Source organism: Coturnix japonica, chromosome 14 (genome assembly GCF_054131305.1).
Source record: "Coturnix japonica strain WE chromosome 14, WE-NBRP24, whole genome shotgun sequence".
NCBI classification, from domain to species: Eukaryota; Metazoa; Chordata; class Aves; order Galliformes; family Phasianidae; genus Coturnix; species Coturnix japonica.
In genome coordinates, this window is record NC_140676.1 from 6,099,626 (window position 1) to 6,119,419 (window position 19,794).

General features: G+C 40.1%; 1 protein-coding gene across 12 annotated transcripts in view; it reads left to right on the forward strand.

Annotated features, from left to right (window-relative positions):
• AGBL1 (AGBL carboxypeptidase 1) overlaps positions 1 to 19,794 on the forward strand; it is a 460,538-nt gene that overhangs the window by 118,914 nt on the left and 321,830 nt on the right. For all 12 annotated transcript variants that reach the window (XR_014934298.1, XM_085515376.1, XM_085515383.1 and 9 more), the window contains 3 exons: positions 1,245 to 1,332; positions 6,553 to 6,697; positions 9,830 to 9,983. Coding sequence is in view for 11 of the 12 variants with exons in the window: in XM_085515376.1 (XP_085371502.1) it covers positions 1,245 to 1,332; positions 6,553 to 6,697; positions 9,830 to 9,983 (387 nt within the window). In the remaining variant the exon portion in view is untranslated. The remainder of the gene's footprint in view (positions 1 to 1,244; positions 1,333 to 6,552; positions 6,698 to 9,829; positions 9,984 to 19,794) is intronic.

The window sequence follows — 19,794 nt, forward strand, 5'->3', positions numbered from 1 at the left end:
TAATGCCCATGTCATAATACTAGGACTTTAGTGCCACGAGTGGCAATAATTTACAACTCTTGATTATTAGCCTGTTTTGAGTCTTCTCTTCCCTTTTGCTCCCAGCTGGATGGCACTGCCTAATTTTCACATCAGCAGAGAAGACATCTTGTGAAACAGTTGTGATAGGGAGCAGGGCAGGCTGGGAAATGCAGCTTCCACCTCTCTCCTTCCTTTCTTCCACCTATTAGTTACACAGTGGAAAATAGTGAGATTTGTCTCAGAAACCTGATTTGTGTTTATTTTCTAAATGGAATATTTCTGTGGGGGAAATGGTAAGGAAAAGCTGATAGACCAGTATCAATCATTACTGTGAGGCAGTTTGGTGTGTATGGAGCTTTGTGCTCACAGGGAAAGGAAGGAGATGGGATTTGGGATGCTGAGAGCAGTGTAGATCTTAAGCCCACACCTCACCAGGGCCACCCAGTGCCTCTCTGGTGAGGGCAGGATCCTTGCTGTACCAGAAACAGGGCAAGCAGGTGGTGGAGTGAAAGAATTTGCTAGAAAAGCAGTTTGCAAATGGGCTGGCTTCATGGAGCTGTGTATAAATGTCTGCACAATTCAGATGGAGCTGCACAGCTCAGGGCTTGAAATGGTAATGTTTTGGAGGTCAGGAAGAAGTCATCTTCCAGTATAATGCAGTACAAAGACAGATGCTGCTGTTATCAACATTGAGATCTTCAGCATAGTCAGTATCAATCATCGTAATCAGTGTTATTTAGGTCTAATTGAAAGTTTAAAAACTTAGTCTAGGACAGTTTTTCTTGCTGCTTTCTGAAAGTATAATGCTAGATGCACCACAGGCCTCTAATGTTGTGGCAGGATTAAGGATTCAATAACAGTGCAGCCAAGCATGAAATACTGTACTAAACAAATTACTGATCTGATGATATGTTGATTCCTATTCTTCTCTGCTTTCCCTTCCTCTATGTGTTTGTAAACAGAGCAGCTCAAGTCCTCCTTTCCAAAGGCCAGTGGGATTATTTATTTTCTAACAAACCCTAATTCAGCTCTCTTCTGGCAGTGTTTATGAGGACTGACGTGGCTACAGGAGAACCAAGCATGGAAATATATTTACTTTGCAATAACAATCTGCCAAGAGAGCACATAGAAAATAATAATTTTTCTTGTTTTCCCTTTTCCTCCCCATCTCTGTCTTTTCCAGCCAGGGATATCATGTCACTTGAAACTCTTGTTTTTTGCAGGCATGCAGCTGGTTATGTATTCGGTAAAGGAAGCTCTCCAGGGCAGGCCTTGCTGGCTTCGAGCAGGACATGATATCAGTTACTACAAGTAAGTAGTGGTGAATAATTTGTAGCTTTTCAGTTCCCCTCCCTTTAGTTGTATTGATGTTGTTAACCTCTGACCACAGCACCATGTGTTTTAAATGCCTCTAAATTGATGCTAGTTCTATGTTTTGTGTGCTCCCAGCTTTAGGGAACAGCTAAAAGTGAGATCTTGAAATCTGCTTTAGGAGAACGGGGCATGTGCAGAGTTCTCTCCCCTAGAAGAGAGATGCTTCCCTAGAGTGGAAGCTCTTAACTAATCTTTATTCGCTTCACCTTTTCTATTCCCAAAGCTGCTCTCTTGAGAGCTAGCATGCTGTGGTGCAATGGATTCCATTTGCATGCCTGCAACCTCTGGTTTCTTTCAGTATGGGCTTCTGGATGCGAGACAAAATGAGCAGCACCAACAGATGCAAGCTGGGCAAGCTTCATGTGCTAATTACCATATAGCAATGGCTTATCCTGTCATTAACAAGACAGTTACTGTATAGTGATTAAATAGCAGCTGACTTCCAAGATTAAACCATGATTGTACAATTAATCAAGTAATCAGATTCTTGTTTAGAATACGGGAGAAAGGAGTTTCATTGATTTGGTGTTTTCTAATTTTACATTGAATTATGTATATGTCAACGTGTTCATCTAGGATGACTACTCATTGTCTGTCTTGTTTCCTATTTGTACATGTTCTGTATAAGCAAGAATTCTTATAGAAACATATGACCTCTCACCTGTGCTGAAAGTCCGATCCCTTTTGTTTCACTGATGATCAAGTCAATTCCCAGTCATGAGAAGTTGTGCTGTAGTAGGTAGTATGAACAAAGTATGTCTGTAGTTGCTCAGACGATGGCTTCAGAATAGGAGGAGGTGGGATCACTTAAATGATACCACACTACTACTATTTTGGGGAGAGCATCTCATTTCATTTCTGTTCACTCTGGTCTCATATCCTGAGGGACAGACTGGCAGATTTGCAGGGAACCTCATATATTTAATTTTACCAGGTAAAAGTACTGAATTCATGAATTTGGAATGCCCTTAACTACTTCTGCTGCACAGCTCTAACTGAGGGCGAGCTCTGAGCTGAAGGACAGTGGGAGGAAAGGCATATTCATGAAATATCCGGGTGATGCTCATCTCTGCTGACATCCATCTTTGCTGAAGATGGGATATTTCACTCATAAAGATGAACGTTGTGGCACAGCTCTGTCACTGCCTACCTTTCCCATACATCTTACAAGAGAGCTTTTATGTTGCAGAGAATATTAGCAGAGCTCTTGTCAAAAGGAAGCTGAGTGACTCTTCTGCTCTATTTTATTGCCTCTCCAAGATGTGACAGGATACACCCATGATAAACAGAGTTGCAGTTACTATAAGATCATCTAATTCACTTGCTGTCTTGGCAGCTTTTATGCACTGAATAATATTCCTTTCCAGCAAATTATTTGAGGAACAATGGCAGCGTGCTGAATTGGTGACAACGTGCTTGTGCTTTTTGGTTTCATGGCTCATTCTCGGCATATTAGAAAACCTCTAGCTTTTCCAGTCAATAGTCACAGATAACAATGAAGCATGTGGAGTGTTTTGTTCTCACATCACCACTAAAGACTTTGCCATTTGGTGGCCACAGCAGTGTCAGAATTAGGTCTTTTTTCTCTTCAGCATCTTTATAATCATATTATAAGGAATCATCATTATCAGGCAACATCTTGGTTCTGATGGTATCTATGAGACAGTGCTGTGACACTGGTAGCACCTGATGCTCATAGCATGAGTGCAAGCCTTAGTAGCATGATGCTCATGGGAGCATTCTGCTTTGAACAGGATTTTGCCTACAGTCTGGAGAATAGAAGTGGCTTAAACTGGATAAGGCTCTTGAAAGGGAAGAGTGGTGTGTTTTGCAGTTTCCAATGTGGCAGGCCCCAGAGTAACAGCTGAATTTAGGCATGAACCATAAACTGTTAAATGCTACTACTTCATTATAAACAACAGGGCTATTAAAGCACAGTGCATATTCATCATCGGGACATGTTCTAAAATGAGGACAACAAATTCCAAGTGGTGGATGGATTTTGGACAAAGGTGATAAACTGTTAATTTTCCAGTCAGGCTCTTTCACAAACAATCTGGTCATCAAAGATAGATATTTTCTTCAGTTGTTCTAGTCTAAGCTGATCCAGTGCTGTGTATTCCATCATCTTCAAGTGCTTTTGACTATATAAAGTTCTTCAGGCAGGAAGTTAGAAGATAAGATGAGCACGACTTGTATTTCCTGAGGTAGAATCCAGCTCCTTTACCAGCTTGTGTCTATCTCTGGCCAAGGGCTTCACTGTATATGTTTCACTTTCCCATTCTATATGACATGGATAATTAGTCACTTACCTAATACCCAGATAAATGGGAGGCAAATTTTAATTAGTTAATGCTTGCAAAGGTACTTTAAGCTCAAAAAATTACTGCACAGTGTAAGCGATAAGTATTATTATAATTGTTATTAACTTGTCATCATAGCTGTATTAGGAATATATTACCTGTATGTTATTTCTGAAGGAGAGCAGCAAGCAAAATGATTTAATTATTATAAAGTGACTGAAAGGGGTGGTAGATAAAACGCAGAAGATGATTATAAAAAGGAAAAAAAGCACCCTTTGGTCTCTTATTTCCTTTCTAATAGCAAGTGCATTATCTTATGCAAAGCCTGTGAGACTTTGGGAACACTATTTGAAAGAGAACATAAATAAAGTAGTGGGGAACAGATGTTGCTATGGTCGCATTTTTAATTCCATCAAGACCATACAGATGAAAGGTGAAAATACATTTACACTCTCCAGACAGAAGATGAGATCTTGCTGAATGGTGTTTCAGTTCATTAGGAAAACTGTGTTATCTGTCAGTGATACTGTAGAATTCTAGTCAGGATTAGGCCTTCATCATGCAGGGTCCTGTAGAAATGCACAAGGGAAGACAATCTCAGCTCCCATATAAGTAGACAAGGATAAGTTAGGGCATGCGAGTGTAGGATAGCACTGATGTTCACCTGCTGGGATAAATAAATCTCATGCCAGTGTTACAACAAACACTACGTGGGCTGCAGCACCAGCAAAGCCCAGAATAGCCCAGAATAATAGCCTATTCTCTACTTGTTAATTTGGGTTTCCTGCTGGTAGGGTAGTGTTGAGAAAGGGGTGTGGAAGAAAAGTATTAGCCTGGTGCAGTAACAAGGAAGCAGTAGAACCATCTCAGGGTGTCAGCAGCTGCAGGAAAGAGGGAGGGAAGGAAGAAAAATGCTGTTTTTAAAGTTTCCTTTGAAAAGATTCAGAGTTACTGCAATGTATGATGGATTGTAAGGTGGACAGGTTATATGCTGTAGGAATACACGGTCGTTTATGTTGTGCACACACACAGGTGGTTTTTCTGACATCCAAGTGAAGAACAGTGAAACCTCATGAAACCACTTGTAAACTTTCTGCTGCTCCCAGATTGCTTCCTGGAGATTGAAGTAGGTAGCAAGAAGTGATTCAGAGTCTAGAAGCATCTGGGTAGTGTTCTGGAATTGCAGAGAGGATCAAAAGAAGAATGAAATAGACTGATAAACAGTGAAGTTTGGGAGCTCTGCATCAGATCTGAGCGCCACTGGGACAAAGAAGTATTGTCTTCTAGGGTACTATCAGGTTCAGAGGTGTCTGGTGGTACAGAGCTTCTGAGTTAGGTGGCCATTTTAGACAGGAGAGACATTTTGACTGCAGAATTACTTATGGTAGATGGATAAGCTTTTACTAGACTTGCCCTAGAAGCTAGAGAGATGAGTCCTTTCCTTCCCCACAATACAAGAATGGCTCTTAATCGTTCTTCACCATTAAAACTAATGGGAACTTGATCAAATAGTATTGTCCTGGCCTTTAAAAGAAATGCTAGGTAGATATTCCTATATTTGTTGATTCACTGTGTGTTTGTTTTTTTTTAATCTCTTTGTCCGATGTTACAGTGGTTTATTTGTGAGAAATGTGTTGGGGTGAAGGGTTCAGCTGAGGATAAAATCATAGGCTTTCAGTTTGCCCTTGGGACTCAGTGTTCCTGTACTGTTTATTGATCCACTCAGTATCATTTAGATGTTTCTAACTATTACATTCAGGTATAAAAAATAACAAATCCACCAAAAAAAAACCCAACAGCATTGTATTGTGTCTCCTGTATGAAAAAGAGCTGATTGTTTTGGAGAGTTTGACAAGAATAATTACCTTTTCTCTCCACCCCTTTGAATACGAATGAACAGCAACAAAATAAACTAGTATTGTAAATTTCAGGAGCTGAAATTGCATCTTTTGGTTGCCTTCTCTATTTTGCATTTTAATGCAACGTTGATGATAACATTTGTCAAAGAAACCTCCTAGTCCTTCAGAATCAGAAGGTTCCACAACAACATAATTGGTGCTGTGTGGGAAAAATATTGTTTGAAATGTACTTGTGGATGCAATTTGCTGTGAAGCTTCTCCCTAAAGTGCGTGAATTGTTTCGTCTGTGCTGAAAGAAAACTTTCTTACTCAGTCTCTAGTCATCTCTTTATCAGAGTACATCTCTTGCAAGAGTCTAGATTGGGAATAGATTGAGAATCTCCAAAATTCTGTAGTTTTAATGCAGGGAGCCCCAAGGGCTTGAGTACACTAATAGGCCTTGATGGCCTTGACCGGCCTTCTTTGTATCTTCCAACCAACACCCTTTGACCATGGATAGAGAAGCTCTAATTAAACTCTGTCCTGGCCGCTTGGTCCTTGCATGTCTATGCTGTACAGAGGACCCATCACCACAAACTCGTGAATCATGGTTGAATGTTTGCCATCCCTGGGCATGCCCCGCTCAGGTACCGTGGGAGAGGAACCCCTGCTGGTGAGGCCCATGACCTCCTGGCTTTGATGTCTTTCTTAGGGAGAAACTGACCCTCATGTTCCCTGATATGTAGAGATGAAGATTTGAAAAAGGGAGTTCCAAGAGAGGATTTTTTGGTTAGCTTTCAACTTGCAAATATATGTGAAGTCGCATCTCTGTAGACAGTCTCCATAAAAGCCCACTCTTCTCCTCCAGACTTTGCACAACAGTGGATTGAGTCTGGAGCTCATCTTCAGTTTGAGGTGAAAACTCATTTAGAATAGATAGTTCTCTCAATGTTTAGTTCTTTCATTTGCATCTGGAAGTGATAACTCTCTGCCTCCCCCTTTTTCTCTTCCTTCAGAAACCACTATCGCTGCAGTGCAGCTACAGGAGGAGGCACAAGAGGAAAATGCTATTACACACTCACCTTCAGCATCAAGTTCCCCCATGAAGATGATGTCTGCTACCTGGCCTACCATTACCCCTACACCTACTCTGCAATGATGGTAATGCTGTTATGTCCATCTAGATATGATAGCAGGCCTGAAAAAATGAGAGTTGCTCGGGTATGAGTAGATGTTGTGGTAGCACAGAGGTCTGCTCTTACGACAGCTGTTTAATTATCATGATGCTGTCATTTTCCTAATAGAAGCTGCAGGCTCTGTTAGCTTCAGAGCCCAGAATGTTGTAGGAAAAATGATTTATTTATGGAATAAGCTGGAGTGCAAACATTACAGTTGTAAGATAATGCAAACCAAAGATGTCTCCATTTGCTTGGAGATGTGGTTATCCCCCTGAGAGGAGAAGGAGGATTCTAAAGCTAATGATAAGTCAGAAGTGAAGGCTGCTCACTGCTGCTTCTGACAGAAGACAGCAGCTCAGCTTTCAGGGCTGCACCCACAAGTGGAGTGATACCACAGTGCTGGGTTTCATTCAAATCCTCCTTGTCAGCTGTTTCATCTGTTCCAGTTGAAGTGTTAGGAGGTGTTTGTGACACCACAAACCAGTGCTGTCAATTCAAAAACTTAGAGAATATAATTCCAAAGCATCAGTGGTATTACTAAGTTGTACCAAGTTTACTTTCTGGGGAAAGATTTGTCTCCTATAGCCTTTTCTGGTCAAAAGTGGATGTTAAGGGAGTTTTCTGGTAAACACTCCCAATGTATTTTCTCAGATTAATGTGGGAGAAACAAAGATCTCAATGGAAAGAAGAATAAAAGAAGGGAAATGAGTGGTTCTGGGATTTGCTTTGCTTTGTTGCTGAGGGTGAAAAAGATATTACTGAAAATGAAGACTGATCTTGTAGGTCAGTCCGTCACCCACTATTTCTGCCCTCTAGCAAAAAACAACAATATATATATATACAGATAGATACACACGCATTTCTACTGTTAGCTTTTTCAGTTCTAGACACCAAATGCCAGTGTGGGTTGGTTAAAAAAGATAGAAAAGAAAAGAAAAAAAGACTGATTCTTATTTTTTAATTAATATTAATTTGCCATTGTTAGATATGAAAGCATACACAGACTTTCGAGGGAGGCAGAGTGCAGAGTACTCTCTCACTTCATAGCCTTGCAGCTCTGTATCCTGCCAGTGTGGTTTAATTAGATTAATTCCCTCTTGAAAACCAGACTCTTGTCAAGTGCTTTGCATCCCATTATGAACGTTTAAAGAAACTGCTTTACAATATCTGGGAGAAGGCTACTCAGGCCTTCATACTCCAAACTGTGCCTACCAGCGCTCTTCTCATCAGGCTAATGGCTACCAACTATTCCTCTGCATCTGTCCCAGAAGTGGGTTTTGACCTATAGCCTTAAGGGCACATAAATACTACAGAATACAAATGTAATACTGAAGAAGCGAGTGGGCTTATTCACCACCATACTTTATTATGGAGATGCAGCTCCTCATCATTATTTTACTGTTATTGATTTCTACCTTCTGCTGGCAAAAAAAGCAGGAGAGACTTGGAGAGTTTCTGTGCTCTGGGAATCACTGAATATCTCACCTTCTCCTGAATGAATAGAATAGAGATGAAAAAGTTATTATTCCTGGACTTGCAGGGCCAAGTCTTGAAGTATTTCACTGCCTCTTCAAATAAAATGTTCGTTGAAGTTGAAGGAAATTTTGCCTCTGGAAAAGTTGAAATGAACTCAGGCTCAGTTAGGACCATAAAAATGGGTAAATGAGAATTGTGGATGGGAAAGATTGATAGGTTGTTGTGTCCAACAAATTTAGCCAAAGTAGAATGTTTGCATCTAATAATTCTAAAAAGGGATGTTTGCTTGGAATGGTTTAGAATATCTTGAGTGATGCAATTTATACATTTCCATGTTACTTTAATTTTTCCACAGTGAATAAACTAAAATCAGTTTTTTGCACCAGCAGATTTTAGTTTAAAGCATTTGACCACTGGTGGAGTACGTTGATTTTACATATCAGTAATAAATTAAAAGTGATTAGGAACCCAAGGGCCCAATTAAATGAATGATGCTTTGGGGAAGAAGATAAACTTGTTTTTGGAGATAGTCATTTGGAAATGTTTTAAAATATCATATATATTTAATAGTTACAGGCATATTTACTATGCTGTGGAATCCTATCTGAACTGGGTGCACTCTGCAGTTCATTACTTTTTGTCTATTAGTAATTATATTTATTTTATCAACAGTAATTTATATGTTTTTATATTCTAGTGTTAATTGTTTAGATATCTAGCTGAAATCTCTGTGGCAACTCTACCCAATTAAGTTTCACTGGGATTTGAGGCATAACTAAATCATGATATTGAGTTATCTGTATCTATGTAAGCTCTTTAAATGGGTCTAATAATTGAATTTACTTTATAGAGCAGTACGTTAATTGTTTTGCAGCATAGATGACTGTAAATTTCAGTTCTGTGTTTACATTCAAATGGTCACTGAGAAAACAGTTTGAAAGATGAAATCTGAGGTTTTAGGGACATAATGTCCCTTAAATGCTGTCTAAGATTAGCCCTGGCTCATTAACCCAAACACCTGGAATGTAAAGGTTGTTCTGTGACCTCATGCATTGTAGTTAAGGTTCTGTTAGTATCATGTACGTACTGCAATATGCCTATTTCTACCAGTCTAGAGACAGCTAGACAACTTGTATTCCACAGCAGTTATCAGCACCCTGCAATGGGGTTACATGAAGTATTATTGCTACTTTCACTTGGAGTGTAAAGACAGAGAGCCACTGAGATCTGTGCGTCATCTGCTGTGTGGGTGGTGAAGGGCTATGTGTCTAATGAGGCGATCAGAACTAGTTCCAAACAGATCTTGTGTTTAGTTTGACTATTCATTTTCTCAGATTTCTCAAGGAACTTCTGTACGTAAGAATTATTTAAAACTGGCAACCATGAAATTTGGTGGGGGGGGAAAAAAAATAAAGCCTCTCATATTTAAGTACATTCTTAGAAAGATAGCCTTGCTCACATTATCCATTATTGATCATACAAAATGTTGTTTTGATGTAGACTGCCTCTAATCTGGACTTGTTCCTGAGTCTCAACAATACAGGCTTGAATGCCAATGATGACATACAGCTGGTGGAATAAAGTCAGATTTTGTAGTCGTGAACTCATTGATGAATCTGTTTATTTTCTTCTTCCTCAGTCCCATCTTGATGTCCTGGAACAAAGTAGAAACCCCAAGAAGGTCTACTGGAGGCAGCAAGCGCTCTGCCAGACACTAGGAGGAAATGTGTGCCCACTGCTCACAATCACTGCTATGCCAGAATCTAGAAGAAGTGACGACTTGGAGCAATTCTGTAAGTAGACAAATGAAGTACTGGAACAAAAAAGTAGGCTGGTAACTCATGGTCACGTAAGAAGTGGCAGATCTAGCCTGTTTTGTGAGCGTGTTGATTTTCTTGCCTTTCTTATTTTGGAAAGAAAGAAATGTGAATATTAAAAACAGTAATTACACCAATTGTTTTAAATGACAGATTTCCACGGAGGGAGGGTACATAAAATCATTCTTTGCTTCAAATTTGTCTGTAGTAAATCTGAAACAGTCACAAAGTTCAACAACAAACGTCTCCAACCGCAAGAAGTTGTTTTCAAATAACCAGTGGAACAGGAAACTTGAAAGAAATATTTTAATAGTTGACATTCCAAACGGGAATGATTTATTCATTTTAAGGTTTCAAACTTGCCAAAAAAAAGTACGATATTACTCCCGGATGTGTACAGTAATTAAAGTGTGCTGTTCAAATTCCAGCATGCCCAGAAGCTCCATCTGGACATAATATAGCTTCCTGCATTTTGCCCTAGTTCTAACTGAAGGTATGCTATCCAGTGGTGATTATCATATCTGCCACGCTAAGCCTAGAGATGGTTATTTTTCACTGTGAAAGTAAAAAATGTGGACCTACAATGGCCTTGATTAATGATGTTACGTTAGTTTGTGTAAACAAAAGCAAACAAGGGAGATTCTGGTTAGCATCACATGGGATTAGCTTTGACTTTCAAGTCAGACTACCTTTATGTAGGTTGACTTAAGATTTGGTTGACTGAACGTTTGTTTTTTTCCTGGAGTCTGGAACAAGGCACAAAGTATTGCTTTAGGATCTTATGGGTTGATATGCAAATATGTCATGTTATCTCACTGAGATATTAGGCTAGCTGTTTCCAAAGAGATTCTATGATATATATTGTGATGGAATTCTCCTTTCAGAAGTATGTGGTGATAATTGAGTTGAACTTCCCATAATGTCCATGCCAAGTATATAAACCAAAAAGAATATCAAATGTCAGAGCTGGGGAAGTTATTGCTGTCTCTCCAGATTCAGGGTTAGAGTGATGGCTGCTATGCTGACATTAATATAATCATCCTGAGCTCAGGTCTCGTTACAGTAATCACAGAATCATGGAGTTGCAGGGGTTGGACAGGGTCTCAAGTGATCATTGAGTCCAACCCCTCTGCTAAAGCAGGTTCTCTACTATAGATCATTCACGTAGGTGTTTAGGTGGGTCTTGAATATTTGCATAGAAGGACACTCAAGAACCTTTTTAGGCAGCCTGTTCCAGTGTGTTACTGTAGAATTAACAAGTTCCTGAGCACAAATGCACTTTTTGAGGCTGAAATTTTAAAGCAAAATTGAAATAATTTTCAACTACAGCCTACATGGGAGTTCATGAGGTGCTTGCCTGTAAGCGGCCTTAATGGTGGCAACTGGAGGCAGTGTCAGAGACAAAATTATATTGTTGGCTTTGCTAATATTAGCATTATTTACATTACAATATCCCATACAGTACGTGATTATGGAGTTGGGTTGTGTCAGGCATGAATAGCACCTGCCATGAAATGAGAATTCCTGCCCTTAAGCACTTTTATTCTGTGATAGATAATAATATAGAACAGAAAACCAGGGGGTAGGAGTAAAGGAAGAAAATCATAGGCCTTTACCAATGGAAGTCAAGCAGGAATAGTTAAGGATGTTTTTACCTTCGGTTTCAGCCACAAGAAGGTACTGTAACTGCATATGGTAATCGTGTGGTAGACTGTGTCAACTATAGACCTTAGAGACAGCAGTGAAGTGAAGCCTTATGCCAGATGTGCTACAGCAGGGGAGAATAGATGGTCTCTATGTATTCAGAGCTTACAGCTTGTACTCAAGACAACAGAGAAGTACAGATATACAGAAATGAGGATCATGAGGAAATGACAACAGTGCTGACCAGAGCAATCGTAACCCAGGAGGCACACTGCTTTTAGGGGAGTATCGTGAAGTAAAAGTGACAGTATTAGAAGGCACTGCCTTTTTCTGAAGCACTCTGTCCTCTGAGAATGCATCTTGGAGCACTGAAGTAGAGTCTGACAGGCTTTTGAAGGTCATTAACCTGTCTGTGGTAGCAAGGTTTCCACAATCCCAGTATGCTGTAGGCTTGTGCTATGCATTAGGCACAGATTTGCTGAAAGATGCATCAATCTGTGAACTTGGGCTGTTGTAATATCTGGGTTCAAATCTTAGTTATGCATCTCAAATCCTCTTTATTTTCAAGGTAGAAATATCTCTTGTTTTCTGATCTTACACAATTCCATTTGAAACTCATAGTTCTGACTGAAATCCTGTGGTATTGTTTGCCAATAAATATTTCTACTCAAGCTTTGCTAAGCAGTAATATTGACTTCTTAAATCTACCCATGAACCAATTGAACTCAATCAAGCCAAAATATATACAAAACCCAACTGCCTGAGCTAAAACAGAAATTGGTTAGGGGAGAGACAGTGTCAAAGCAAGGCAACACAGCTTCTCTCAGGTTTCCAAGACTATAAATGAAAACATCAATACTCTTAGGTGATGAAAATATTTGTTGTTTTATCAAGTGGAAGAAGAGCAAACACACCATGTGTTTTATGCTGTGAGGATGCCTCCAGGCAAATGTGAATAACCACGTGTATGCTTATTTTGTTTAAGCTTGGATAATTACAGCTTTTGGAGACGTGTTTAGTCTAATTTGCGCTGCTGTTTTCTGTGTCTGTGATCAACAGTTGCTTCTTAGTTTCCTCATCTTGTATGAAGCGCCTTCCTCTCTGTGAAGTGGGTTGGCTGATGGAGGGGTCTGTTTGTCAATATTTTGCAGGCAAAAAACACAACTCAAAAGCAGTAACTACGAGGGAGCCAAAGAGGGGAGACTTTCCCAGTAGTAACTCCCGTTCTTTTGAAGGGTATCCATGTGTACGTGTTTTAGCTTCAGAGTGATTCTATAGTGCTGGTGGACTTGGCACATGGGTATTGGATGAAAATTAATGGCCCTCGTTCTTTCCTACTGTTTCTAGAGTATCTCCAGTTCTCAGGAACTACAGCCATTTTACTTTTCAATCAAATGTATTATTTCTGCTTTGTACATCTGTTAATCTGTACCTGGAGACATTCTTTTCAATGATACCAGTGGCTCAGATAAAATACAAAACTCTTCAGGGCTTCTGCTGTTGTGCATGATTGTACTTTAATAGTCAAAATCCTCCTGTAGTGCAGATGCATGAGGAGTGGGAAACATCACTGACGAAGAGGCATTGGGTGAAGAGTGTTGGGAGGGGAGAGCATGATATTCCCAATAGGAGTGCAGTGGGAAGGAATTATTACTGAGGGAGCTGATACGGTGGGATGATGAGGGAGCTGATATGGTGGGACGATGAGGGCATGGCATCTTCTATGTCAGTTGTGCTTTATTTTCCTCACTCAGATATTTGAGTTTGGTCTTGTCAGGCTTTTGATTAATGTGGTCCGTGGATGGTTAAATTTGTCTGAGTTAAATTTATTAATGTGCACCTTGTTAATAGGAAGCACAAGCCATGCACACTCGCAGGAACTGCACATTCACTGCATACTAAAGGGAAGAAAAATGGGCTGCTGTTTTTCTTCATTACGCTTAGTTTATGTGAGGTTTGATGTTCACTTGGGTTACTTTCTCCTTCCGCTCTTTCTGTCTTGCATTTATGTGATGGCGGTGTGCTGAATTATTCTTATTAAATTCTCAATTCTGAAACTGAAATGAGGAAGAAAGAAATGAGCCAGGAACTCTTTGCATCCCTGCTTTTTGTGTTTCTGTCATTCAGCAGCTCAGTTGCAAACAACACATTTGCTCAAACTTTGCAGATTTCTGAGGGCTGGAAGAGAAACTCTGAGGAAGGACAGTGGTTTGTGCTGAGCTTTACAGCCGCACAGATGTGTACATATTAAAACTGGGAGGCTCTACTTTCTTGGTGGAACTTGCCCTTCCTGCCATCCCTGTAAGAAAGGGTGTCTTTGCTGTTCAGTTCAAGTAGTATCTCACATAGACTTGTGATAAAGCTCTTATTTTCCCAATCTGACCATATGTAATAAGCACCAATGATGAGATGAAGGGATTGTTTTTCTTTTCTGACATCTATCATTTTCCACATCCCTCTTTCTCTCCTTACTCCTTCTCATAGAATTACAGCATCTTCATGATGAGAGGGACTTTGCAAGAGGGAGCGGTTCTCAACATCAACATTTGAAATGTTCTCTAATAAATGCAGAAGCAGTGAGAATGACAAAGCTTGAAAATTGGGTGCTTAGTTAGTTTAATAGGAGCTTTCAGAGCTCTGATTTTCTTGGGTTTGCTGCTCCAAACGAGGGTATTGTTAACACTGTGTGTGTGTACTTAGTAGTTTGCAAACCCTTAATTTACAGTGTTATGCATTCAAATATGCAGTATGTGACTGCATTCTACTAAGCCTCTCAGACAGACAGTTTATCACTGCAATTAACTTCTGCTCATTAGAATAATCTTTATTATTCCTAGTTGTTGACTTGCATGCTCCAGTTTTTAACAGATACAGACAATTGCAAACTTGCAGATAGTGCCTAGTCTCATCAATATTTCCTATATTTCTTCTGTAGGTGCCATTTTTTAGTACTGAGATGTGCACGAGCCTAGAATGTAATAAAATGGCATGTTTGTCATGGCTAAAACTGACTTCAATGGTACAGAAATCTGTCACATCTAGTTCTTCTTTCACGTCAAAGGCTGAGTTTATCAGTTTGGTGGGAAGAACAAGTTTATGTATTTCAGGAAGATTAAATGAACTCAAGCTGTAATCTCCAGGAGATGATGAACATGGTAATGCACAGTGATCCCCTCTTAGACAAGAACTGAACTTTAATGAAAGATTTTCTTCAGCTGATTTGTACCTGTAACATTGTACTGCTGAGGCATTAAAATGTTTAAAACATGAAGACTGAACTTCATGCCTACAAGATGCCCATAGGGATGACGGAATGGCTCTTTGTCTCTTTGTGTTCATTCAAGTGGAAGGTGATGTTTAATTACGATGGGAAGAGAACTAATAACTTGGAGCATTCACTACAAATATGAAAATAAATCAGGAAGAAAGTGGGTACAGCAGCAGTTCCTCCAATCTGTCATCCTGAGTTTCTGAGCCAAAATAAATGCCTGGGAAGGCAAAGGTGAAAACTGATTCTTTGGGTACGCTGCAGCAAGCAGGAGCCAATAAGGCTGTGAAGGATAGCTGACTGGTCTCTGCAGGCTGTAGGTTACTGCTGTAAATGGCAGAGCAACTGGGCAGATTAACTCTTCTCCGAAGAGGTTTAAGTAACACATCTATCTAGTCATACATGGGTGATGATAAACTTCTATTCTAGTAAAGACAGTAGAGTGCATCAGTGCATTCCTGATGTTAAGAGTGACTGAATTGAAAACACTGAGTATAAAAGGAGTGTTCAGAGAGAGATTGTTCACTCTGTGCTACTATTCCGGGTTTACTATATAAGCATCCCTCAGGAGGTGTTTCCTTGGCTGCACACTGAGGTGGAGTGGGCTGGCTGTCCTCTTCAGTTAGAGAGGGAAAAAGAGAGGTCATTTCTAAAGCAATGTAGAGTATAATCAACTGGAATGGTGCCTACTACAAGAGGGTAACTGAAACACAAAGGAATTCATTAAGGAATAAAGATTTCCTTTATTCTGTAGTTACACAGCTACATGCCACTGGCTGATGACCATCAGCTTTACTGCATTCTCATCTCAAAGACGTGTCTTATGTTACCATAGGGGTCAATCCTGCATCCACTGAGAATACGTGGACATTGTTATTTCTGCAGAGTGGAACGGGGCAGTCGTTGTTTATGGTATCACAAATAAAGTAATTGGAAAGCACTCTTCATGGCTGATAGTATTGTGGTGACCCTGTAAATAGTACTGATTATATGCTGTGCTGGGAGCATTTCCCTGAGCCCACATACCTGATGAGCGCCCTTACAGCAGTTTCCACAGCTCTATACAGATGAATGCTGGGGGTTAAAGTTAAACCTGAATGTCCTAGATAATTAGCAGCAGCGAAAGGGAAAATAAAGCAAAATACGGTGCTGGCAAATGGATTTACATCTGTACCAGCTGTCACTTGGAATTAACTCTTTAGTCGTTTCTTGTCCTCATTATGTAACGCTGCAGAAGCCATTATGGAAATTATTATAAAGAGACAATGACACCTCCTGGAGTTAAATGTGATCTTTTTGGGAGCTGAAATGCTTTTTCTGGCTGAGTGTGTTTCTAATAATGGAAAGGGTAATTTTTTTTTGGAATAAGGAAGGGAAGGATGCTTGTGCCCTTTGGATCTCTGATGCTTCTAGAACTAAATGAGGGGCTAAGTGACGCTAATGAGGTGTACTTAACTTAGTCTCAACATATAGAATGAGAAAGAGGCTGTTGTTGGAGGAAACATTCTTGCATTTCTCAATCTGCTTAAGTTAGTCTGATGGTTGCTTTGCAGCCTTCATCTTAGAAAGAAGCAAGCTCCTTTGCTTGTAAATGCAATTTACAGCAAAGAACAATTCCTCAGCAAAGAACAGCAGAGGATGTGAATTGCAAAGGCCACTTGTGCAAGATACTGGGAAATAATGATCATGTGGAAAATGTACACAGTTTAATTAAGCACATTGATTACATCAATATGATTCAAACAGTTTAGTGCTCCAATCAGCGTAATCTCATTAAATGTAATTCAGGTCTCGATAATTGATTAATAATGCATTATAGTTTATGAATTATTGACTCTGAGTTATTATAACTGTGCCTGCTCCCCGCGTGGCAACTAGTGTTGCATATTAATTATGAAAGGTTCATGCTCTCTTCTCTTGAATAACTTTTTCAAAGCTGGAGATGACATATCTTCTAATGAAACAAGGATCAAATTAGATCAATGCCTTATTGGAGTTAGCCCACCCAAAAGGAAAATGCATTCTTTAAAGGAAGCTGTCATCTAACACTGTTGTAATAGAGAGGTAGAATGACCTGCTTTGATTAGTAATGATCTTTCCAGCAGCCAGAAGAAATGCCCACAGCAACTGAGCTGGAGTGCTAACCTAGTACTGTGCTGGTTGGACACAGTTCACAACAGCAAGCACATCTGATCTCTTAATGTCATCTCATCTGTAACTCTTCCAATACGGACACATACACCCACCCCCATAGACATTGCTTCTGAACCCCTAGGTATCCCCCATATGCCAACTGCTCATAGAGCAATACAGTATTCCCTGTTTCTAAGTGTTGAGTGGTTTCTGTGAAAAGGATGGAAGCTTTTATAATGGCATTTATATGTCACAAGGCTCATACAAGAAAAACACCATTACTACCACTGATAAAAGTCTTGGGAAGAGAGCAAGAACTTAAGAGAACATCCGCTCCTCAAATAGAAGCCCCTGGTTAGATGATGTTTCCATGAATGTAAACAGCAGATGTTGTTTCTGGTTGTCCTTCTGCCCACCCAAGTTCTTAATGTGATACAAATTGCATCTTATGCAGAGTGCACTACCACTGCATTTCCTTAATATTCCATTTACAAGATCTGTGCTGCCTCTTCTTTTCCTCCCTTCTTGGTTTATTCATTTATTTTTGGTATCTATCTCTTACCTGTGATTGCATTTAAAAACAAACAGATTTCAGTGTGTATAAAAATTGAATGAGATGATGACTATAGCAAACTGAGGAGAAAAAAACAAACAAACACAGTTTTTGCTTGATATGTCCTCATCAGTGCATTTTATATGTCCTGTACAGCTGAAGACTTGCTCCTAATTTGCAGAGGTGCTGGTTTCTTGCTTCTTACCAAGCACTTTGTTGTTGGTGATAGTAAGTCAGCTGTTGTGAAAACTGTGATCCGTTTGAATGCAGCGGAGGAGAACGGCTGAATAAACTTGTCATGTATTCTGCAGTGCTAAACAGAGAGCTGAGAAGATGAACTACTTCTGCTCAAACAGGCAGTTTGTCAAGCATCTGAAGCCAAAGGGAAGGTCTCCAGACATCTAATGCTGACAATGCCTGCCCTACATTTCTCCAGATTATCTTTCAATTTGAAACACATTTTCTCTCCTCTTTGTTCCAAGACATTCATAAACTTTCCATATCCTTATCATGTCCTTTCCAGAGAGGAAATATTTTCATTATCAGAAGCATTTTCTGGAATATATTAGCTAAGTCTTTCTGGTTAGTCTGGACTAGAATGATGCTTAACATTGGTTATAGTCTGTTTTCATTTTCCAGGATAATAGAGCCTTTTCTGAGACATTAATGAATTAAATATCCTGAAAGTCTAAATCAGTATGCAACTTTCTAGTATGGAGCAGGATGAGGTTTGGGGGGTTCATGTGGTTTTCATGTATTAAAGCAATATAGAGACAGCTGTGTGTCATAAACCCCCGGTGCTCTTTAGAAGCTTCTGTAGGAGTAATAAGCTGTCCAAATTCTCACCTTCACAGAAAGGGGGGAAATAATCCATCTTCTCTCCTTAAGGGGAAAGGATTCGGGCAAACCCATAGATATACTGTGCATCCAATTGTCAGCCTGTGTATCTGGTAGAAGTATTGAAATACAGCCCAGCAGAGCCCCCCAGACAGCTTTTACTCCCTGAAACAGTGAATGAACATTGAATTTCTACCAGGTTTCTGTTATCCACTTCAGATCATGGCATGGAGAAAAAGAAATACCTGAATGTATTTCACGGAGCTGCACATCTCCGCTGCCTGGCCATAAATTGCAGTCACAAGTGGTGCTGCGGGGCATATACTAAAAGGTCAATGTGCTACTGGATAAATTAGCCAGGGAGGCATTTGAATTGAGTTACAGCTTTTCTCAATGTGACAGAGAGAGGGAGAGCATAATTTTAGGGTCAAACTGACTGCAGAGATTATTGCTATAAGCAAAACGCTTGCAAAAAGGGGTGAAGAGTTGATGCTTGTGGCTGAAGGAAACAGCAGAGGTCGGGAAGTGGGTTTGTTCGAGGTGGTTTCAACATTGCCCAGTTAGTGACAAGTGATTGCACTCATTGAGGCCTTGCTGCAGAGTGCAGGGTGGATGGTCTGGAGTTTGCTGGGTTTGTTCCTGCTCACCTATGGCCAATCAGTTGCTTCCAGGCTTCAAGTTCCAGCTGGAGGTTTGGGGCACGTGCTGGGGGGGGGTTGTGGGTCACGCCATTTTGTCCTTGAGAAATGAGACAGAAGTTCTGATGGTTGCCGGGCTGGAGAATTGCTTTGAGGTAAGAAGCTCCAGTTTTGTAGTGGGTAGATGTGCTGTTTGTTCGCAGTGCTCTTTTCAGTCTGATCTGCTGTCTGCAAGGCAATTAAGAAGTATTTTTCCTAAGAAAAGGAGATGAACTGCCGGGCTGTCACGGTGACCAATTGTTCTCCTTTGTTTGGTTGTATCTCCTCATTGCTAACTACCAGGGAGCAAAAGGCAGGAGAGCTGGCAGGTTGCCTTGTGAAACAGAATAACACGTGGCTGGAAAGCTCACCAAGTGTAGCATGTGTATTATCTGATGTCAAACGAGTGTATTTGCTGTCATAAAGAACAACTTTTGTCTCCAGTTATGTATACGGGACTTAATCTAGGTTCACTTTGCTTTCTTATGCCTTTTGATCTCATAAGGATAAACTGGGCTTTGGCCTTTACTCTGAGCATGTACAAAAAGAGAGCTTTGCTGCTGCTCTCATTGTGAACTATTGCTTTTGGTTTGGGAACTCAGAGATAGTTTAGGAGATGATCAGGTCTTGTACAGACTGCTGTCTCATCATCCTCTAGATCTTGCATTTTCTGCT